This window comes from Lipotes vexillifer, unplaced genomic scaffold (genome assembly GCF_000442215.2).
Source record: "Lipotes vexillifer unplaced genomic scaffold, Lipotes_vexillifer_v1.1 scaffold760, whole genome shotgun sequence".
NCBI lineage: Eukaryota > Metazoa > Chordata > Mammalia > Artiodactyla > Lipotidae > Lipotes > Lipotes vexillifer.
This window is the reverse complement of record NW_006772931.1, coordinates 483,235-491,350: the sequence shown is the minus strand read 5'-3', so window position 1 is coordinate 491,350 and position 8,116 is coordinate 483,235. Positions and strand designations below refer to the sequence as shown.

At 40.2% G+C, this 8,116-nt stretch overlaps 1 protein-coding gene across 1 annotated transcript in view; it reads right to left on the bottom strand.

Moving 5' to 3' along the window:
- The window catches only part of B3GLCT (beta 3-glucosyltransferase), a 90,369-nt gene that overhangs the window by 17,529 nt on the left and 64,724 nt on the right, over positions 1–8,116 (bottom strand). The window contains exons 11-12 of the mRNA XM_007447944.1: positions 7,836–7,935; positions 744–863 (exon numbers count right to left, since the gene is read on the bottom strand). Coding sequence (XP_007448006.1) covers positions 744–863; positions 7,836–7,935 — 220 coding nt within the window. The remainder of the gene's footprint in view (positions 1–743; positions 864–7,835; positions 7,936–8,116) is intronic.

Below are 8,116 nucleotides of genomic sequence, written 5' to 3'. Positions count from 1 at the left end.
GCAGGAATGGTTCTAATCTAGGAGATCGCAAGGTAAGAATATAAAGTGCCAGCCTTCAGAAGTCTATAATCCAGTGCCCAGAATGTTGCTCAGCACATAGTGGACATTCAGCAAAAACCTGCTGAATAAATTTAAATTACTATAGTGGATAACAAGGCTCTCCCTAAATACCCCAATAGCAAAGACTATAGAAATAATAGAACAGACTGACTGCTCAATTGATTTACTTACATAAATCAAATCAAAAATCTTTCCCCATAAGAGATTAGGCAGATGCTTATTTAAAAGCACTGACTTTTAACTGTTATTTAAACCCTATAAATCCCACACAAATATCACTTAATTGCTTAAGTCTAAACTTCTATACCACTCTTTTCCCAAATGTGATTTATAAGCACCAGGTAATTAAAAAGTCTAATGACTTATTTTCTGAAATTAAAATCTATATCCAAAACTTTTGGCATTTAGACTATCAAAACTAACTGGCTGCCTAGAAGCACTCACGACTAAAGGGACATTTCTACCAAGTTCCCTGACATACATTTATATACTGTCTCTTCAAGGAGTAAAATATTCTTCACTGTGGGTTCTTTTTAATGTTCACTTTCCTATTATAGTAGCAGCTCCCACTGACAGAGCACCTGCATATCAGTATAGATCCCATGGCCACAGACCCACCTCTGCATCCTGGAAGTGGAAGTGTAATGTCGTGAGTATCTGCAGAAAGCCATGCTCATAGTTACCCTCCTCCTCCTGTGACGTAGCTGTAGCCACCGGTGCCCAGGCCGTAGCCGTAACGCTCTCCCAGAAACACAGGTTCGCTGGCATCGTAACAGCTCAGCAGGTGCTGGAGCCTGGAGATGCTAAGGTTCCCAAGGGAATAGAAGTGATAATCACTTAATTCAAATGTATTTTCAGAGTAAATGTTTCATGTTTCTTACAGCCCACTGGTTATATTATGCAATACGATATGGAAGTCATTTAGAGATGAAATTCAAGAGACTTACAGAAGAAAGATTTTTTTAAAAAAGAAAAAAAATTGAACACCGTGCATTATTGGAAACAGGAGAGGAACTGAGAAACAAGGGCCTCCTCTCCAGTGTTACCAAGCCCCTGCCGGGCGTGGCTGCCTCGTGTGGGTGGGCAGGGCGGCAGGTGTCCTGGCTCACTTCCACCAGTCCTGCTCACCACTGAGCGTGAACTAATCATCACACCTTTTCAGGTGCACTTGGTATTTAAAAACTTCTTCGTGGCTAAAAAAGGAACTTCTGAATATAGATGAGGCCCATGTCAGGCAGGGAGCCAGCAGGTAGGGAAGAGAATGTGTGAGCAGCAAAGCTTCCCAGGAAACCTTCAGATTATGATGCACCACTGTGCTTATGCTCTCAAATGAGGCTTCCCTAATCTACGCTCTTTTGTGTCTATTTGTTTATACCTCTGGCCCCTATGCTTCTTTGTCGTGTGTCTTGCAAAGGGCCTTGAGAATATCCATGAGCTGCTCAGAAGAATGCCAGCAACTATGGCTGCTGTAAGGATGAGAAAAAAAGATTCCATAGGAAAATAAAATCTATAAATATTTTTTTTAAAGTGGAGACAAAGGTTGATGTTAAGAAAGGCTAGTTTTCCCATGTTTTAAGAACTTCTGTCACTTACAAATGCCCTGTAAAGTCCTTCTACTGTTTCTTCTAATTTAGAGCTTCTCAGGTCATACACACCAAATCCTAGCTTCCCTCATGAAAGTAATGAGCATGCCTTGAAAAAAGTTTTTCCATGGCCAACCTTGGATTAAATATTTTTTATGTGTGAAGTAAATTTCAGTGTTTCTCAAGCCTGTGACTCATGAGCTTCATGCATCTCTAAGAGCTCGATATATCAAGCATTTCTCTCAGTTATTAATCGTGAATTCTTTTCTCAAGAGCAACATTAACATCTAGAACACGGCTGCTCTGGAGTCTCATTTTTCCTGTGTCTTTGAGACGTACAGGAAGGGCCGTCTTTTCCATCTGTGCTTATGCATCTCACACCCAGCTAATAAGGCTGACGCTGAAAGAGAAGAAAACAAATTTGATGTGTGAAAAAAAATCTCTTACAAGTGCGGTGCTCAGAGTCTACAGGTTGACTGATCAGGTTTATATCTGCCTCAAGGTCAAGGGCTCTGATAATGGTGACAGTTTCTAAGTGGCCAGAAAGTGTTTGAAAACTACCCTATTTTTGACACAGAAGTTAAACATTCTAGGCTCCTAGTTTGGAATCAGTATTCAGGAAGTCAGAAAGAGAAGGACAAATACCGTATGCTAACACATATATATGGAATTTAAGAAAAAAAAATGTTATGAAGAACCTAGGGGTAAAACAGGAATAAAGACAGAGACCTACTGGAGAACAGACTTGAGGATATGGGGAGGGGGAAGGGTGAGGTGTGTTAGGGCGAGAGAGAGACATGGACATATATATACTAACAAACGTAAGGTAGATAGCCAGTGGGAAGCAGCCGCATGGCACAGGGAAACCGGCTCGGTTCTTTGTGGCTGTCTGGAGGGGTGGGATAGGGAGGGTGGGAGGGAGGGAGACAAAGAGGGAAGAGATATGGGAACATATATATATGTATAACTGACTCACTCTGTTATAAAGCAGAAACTAACACACCATTGTAAAGCAATTATACCCCAATAAAGATGTTAAAAAAAAAAAAAAAAAAAAAAGGAAGTCATCTAATAAATATACCTCTGCAGGGGAAAGCAAGGAAGGGTGTGGACACCTAGTAAATCACCATTCGGTCATGGAGAGACAAAGATCTCTAAGGAAATCGCAGCCTTTGCTTGGTAAAAAGCTCCCTAAAAACCTCAAAGCCCCTTCTAGCAAATGCGTGAAGAAATGAGAAGTATTTCCCTTCTTCCTGCATATTGTAAAATCATCAAACCATAAACCCTCAACTTCTGAGGTTAAAATAACTAGGATTTAACATCTCATCTGGGTTTCCTTTCCTGGTAACATTAACCGTTTCCATATTTGCAAGATTATATGAAAGCTGAAGCAGCATAAACTGAGTCTGACAACAACTGTTACATCACATTTGGTAAAAACTGGAAATGTGGCTAAAGCAGGCAGGTCTCCAGTTCAATCCAAGGGAACTGGCTACCGAACCAGGAAAAGAACTTCACTTAACAATCTGTTACCATGTCAGGCAACCTGAGGCACAGAAATGAATAGAAACAGTATGGAAATGTTCAAGTGCAATCAAAACTGTATTAATACATTTTAGTGTTTTATCATTCTCACTCAATTTCTCTCTCTATACACACACACACACACACACACACACACACACACACACATGTATACACATACACATATCTGTATTATGCCCCTTCCCCCCAAACACACCGATGTGTAGATTCTAAGAACAGTGAAACTCAGCCACCTCAGAAACTACCACTGACACAAGTTTCTTAAAAAGTTAACACACCTGTTATACATCCCAACCATTCTGCTCCTCAGTATTTCACCGAGATAAATGGAAGCAGATGACTATACAAAGACATGTACACAAAGGTTCACAGCAGGCTTAATTATAATCCAGAACTATGAACAGTGACACAGTGCTTGTATCTAAACTAACACCCATTTTCCAATTTTATCGACTGACCCAGTAACATTCTTTATAGCAATTTTTCCCTCCAATACAGGATGGAGCCCAGGATCCTTTACTGCATTTATTTATTATTCACTTTATTCTCCTTTAATCTGGAACAGTTCCTCAGCTTTTTGTCTTTCATGACACTGGTATTTTAAAATAATAAATGCCCCCACACCCCCTTTTTTAATAGACTGACCTTCATCTTGGGTTCGTCTGATGTCTCCTCATAATAAAGGCAAGGTTACGCATTCCCAGGTGCAGTATTATATAAGTGATGTTGTCTGGCATGTGGGGTCCACCTGTCCTCCAGTGGAAGTATCTATTTTGATTACACGGTGCTGCCTGGTGTCTCCCCTGGACACTTAGTTTTCCCTTGCCATTTCTCAGGCTCCAGGCAGACACTTTAACAACTAGCAAATATACTGGTCCTCATCAAAATTCACCCCGAGTTTAGCATCCATTAATGATTCTTGCCTGAATCCATCTTTACTATGCTGGTTACAAAGAGATGACTTTTCCAGCTGCACCATCACTCCACATTTATCAGTCAGAACCCCTCGTTAACCTGCTAGCTAGAGCCCGCCTGTTACAGACTGAATTATGCCCCCAACCAAAATATTCCTATATTGAAGCCTTAATCGGGGATGTGGCCGTATTTGGAGATGGGGTCTAAAAGGAGGTAATTAAGGTTAAATGAGGTCATAACGGTAGGACCCTGCCGTGACAGAAATAGTGTCTTTATAAGAAGAGACACCAGAGAGCGCTCTCTCCATGGCACGCAAAGAAGAGGTCACGTGAGCACACACCAGGGCGGCGGCCACCTTCACACCAGGAGAAGGTGCCTCAGAAACCTCCCATGTCAGCACCTTGATCTTGGACTTTTCCAGCCTCCAAAACTGTGAGAAATAAATTTGTGTTGTTTAAGCCACCCAGTCTGTGATACTTTGTTACGGTGCCTGATCTGCCTCATTTACTTACTTACCTATTTCTTTATCATAAGCACGAACCCCCGATTCCTAATTTTAATGGCTGATAATCCATTACCGTCCCTAATCATACTGATGCTCTTGTCCCAGATTCTGCCAAAGAGAACATTTCCAAGCTCACTTCTGTGTCCTCTTGACATGCACTTTTCTTTTTTTTCTAAGCACTTCCTTACTTTCTGGTATAAAAAAGAATGTTCCAAATATCTTCTTGTATCTTCCTTGCCTCAGCCTTAAAATCAGTGATTTCTCTGAGACTGGTGCCTTTTAATAGGAAAGTAGCAGTATCAGTTCCGGTCATTAGGTGCTCAGGGCTACGCGGGTATCTTTGCTTCTGGTCTTCTTTGGTGGGAAGGACTAGGAAGGTGTATGCGTGTGTGCGCACACACACACGCACACACTTTGGCAATCATGAGTCTCACAGAAGTTATGACTTCTTGCAGATTTCTCCACTTCCAATCTTCCAGCCCTACCTCAGGCCTCTTCCTTGACCTGGCCCGTCCCATATCCTCCCACAGTGAGCACCACGGTTCCCAACCAACACTTACTCACCTACTCAGCCCTACAGTGTACCTAAAATGCCTTCAGAGTTGCTTCACCCACACGGCGACTGAAAACTCAGGAGCTGTCTGACATGCGCCCCTCCTCCCACCCCTGACTGAAGGTGTGTCTCTGAATCCTGTCTTCAGCCGTATTTGCATTAGTTATACTTTCCCTTTAGTGTGATTATGTTTTCGTTTGAAATGCAGTTGGGTTCATTTGTTTCAGCTTTCTCCTCATCCTTGTTGATTTTTCCTGTCCTTACAGATTTATTTTATTTTTCAATAGGTAAAATATTAGCATGCTTCCCAAAGTCAAAACTAAACTAAGAGATAAACTCAGCAAAGGGTCACACACACCCCCGACTCCATCTACCCGATCCTCCCATCCAGCCCTGTTTGGAAACTGCTTCATGGTCTTCTGGCTTATCTGTCCATTTGTCTTTTGCACAGGTAAGTCTACATGGGTACGTTTTATTTCCCCTTCTTTCTTCCATCCAGGGAAGCAAACTAAATACATTCTTGTGCACTTGGCTTTTTCCATGTAATGGTATCTTCCGGAAATCACTCAATACAATTTGATTTCTTTTTTTTTTTTAAAGGAACCAAAATTTTGGTTCATTAGTTTGATCCTCTGCTTTTTTGACCTCTACCTCATTATTTCTGCATTTATCTTATTATTTTCTTCCTTGTTTTGGGGGGGTTGACTTTGTGATTCTTTTCCTAACTTGTTGAGTTGGGAATTGAATTTTTTTATCTTTATTGTTCCCATTGGCTTGGCAAACCTTATCCATCCCTTTATTGTTAGACTTTTTGAATGATTTTGTATCTTTCATATAAAGCATAGAGTTAGGGTTTGTTTTATGAGCCACTGTGAAAAGTTTGTTCTTTTATTAGGGGATTTAAACCCACTCACATTTTGTGATATGACTGATGTTTGATTTCAACACTAAAATTATTTTAGGTTTGAATTATTATACATATTATACTATATGTACTGTGTTTCTTTATCTACTAACATTCTGGATATTAGAAAGTTTTCTTTTCCTGGTATTTATGTTCTATTTAACTTTTCATGTCTTACCATGCTTTTTTTCTTACTTGGTCTGTCAGTTTTATACATCGGTATCCTTTGAATTCCATCCATTACCTGTACAGTAGGCCATGATCTTATCCTATTGTCCTTTTTCCTTCTTTTTTTTTTTTTAAGTTGAAAACTTTCTACTTTGTCAGAACATATAACATTTAAATACTGTTATTTACCCATGTCCCTACCCGTGTTGTGCTTTTAGTGCTACAAGTTAAATACATGAAATGCTCACCATCAGTCGTTTTACCCAAATTTCATCTTAGTTGCATGAACTTCTTTCCCTAACATCAATATATTCCTTAGGAAGGGCATGTGTGTACACTATTCCCTGAGTTTATGTACTGAGAACCTTTTCTGTAGCCTCAATATTGAAGAACATCTTAACTGCGTATAAAATCCATGAGTCACAATTTCTTTGTTGAAAATGTTCCTCCACTGTTACCATATTTCTTATGTTATTTTGAGAAGTCTGACACCAGTCTGATCTTCTTGGTCTTTAGATTATTTCATCATTTTGCCTAGAGACTCAGAGGACTTTATGATCAAAATCTAACAGTTTTACTAGGAGATGTGAAGAAGCTGATGATCCCAGGTCAGTTTTCCCTGGGACCTACTAGGCCCTTTCAAGATAGAAATTAAGGTCTTCTTTTATTTCTGGTAATTTACATATTATTTCTCTTCTTTTGATTTTCGTCCATCAGGGACTCCAATTATACATGTGTTAGATTTCATTGCTTCCTCCATTTCAAACATAGACATTGTGAATTTTACTTTGTTGGGTGCTAGATGTTTTGCATAAATATTATTTCTATAAATATTCTTGAGCTTTTTTCTTGGATGCAGGCCAGTTACTTAGAAACAGTTTGGTCTTTGGGGGTCTTGCTTTAGTATTTGTTAGGCATGACCAAAGCACTGCTTAGTCTAGGGTTAGCTATTTCCCACTATTAAAGCAAGACCCTTCTACAAACTCTACCCAATACCTGTGAATCAAGGGTTTTCCAGTCTGGCTGGTGGGAAAAGGTACCATACTCAGCCCTCTGAGAGTGGTGGGCACCACTCCCTCTAATCACTCTGGTTGGTTCTTTCTCCAGCCTCCAGGAGTTTCCTCATACATATGCACTGACTAAACTCTACTGAATACTTAGGGCGCCCCTCCACAGATCTGCAGTGTTCTCTTCCTGGGCAGCTCTCTCCTTTCCAGTGCTCTGTCCTGCAAACTCTAATGGCCTTGGTCTCCCCAGACTCTCAGCATCATCACTTCAACTCAAGGCCTCAGCTGGATTCCACCTGGGTTCCCCTCCCTGAGCAGGGACGTGGAAACTCTCTATGACACTTAGCTGCGGCAGTCACAGGATTCACCTCATTTGCTTCATGTGTCTCATGGATGACTGTCGTTTGTTGCCTAATATCAGTGTCTTAAAAACACTTATTTCATATATTGTGTCCTTTTTGGGGGGTTTCAGATGGGAGAGTAAATCCAGTCCCTGTTACTCCATCTTGGTCGGCAGCCGAAGTACCCATCACCGTTTCTGACTATGAATATATGTAGAATTTAAAGCCACCCTAGGACAGGAATGACTCCTTACCTTATTAATGTGTCATCATCCACAATGACTAACCATGCTATTTTGTCATAGCTGTGATTCAAAAATCTTTCCAAAATGGCAAATGTCTTTCCACAATGACCTAGGAAAGGTGAGAAGAAAACTTACAATGCATTATTTTCCTTAAAATATATATAATTCATTTGGAAACATTATTTTAGTTTTAAAGTGTTGTAAGTAAAAGTATAAACACTGACATGCACCTTAAGAATTTGAAATTTTAAATTATCCTTTTCTAATTTCCATAGACATAGTGAACCAGG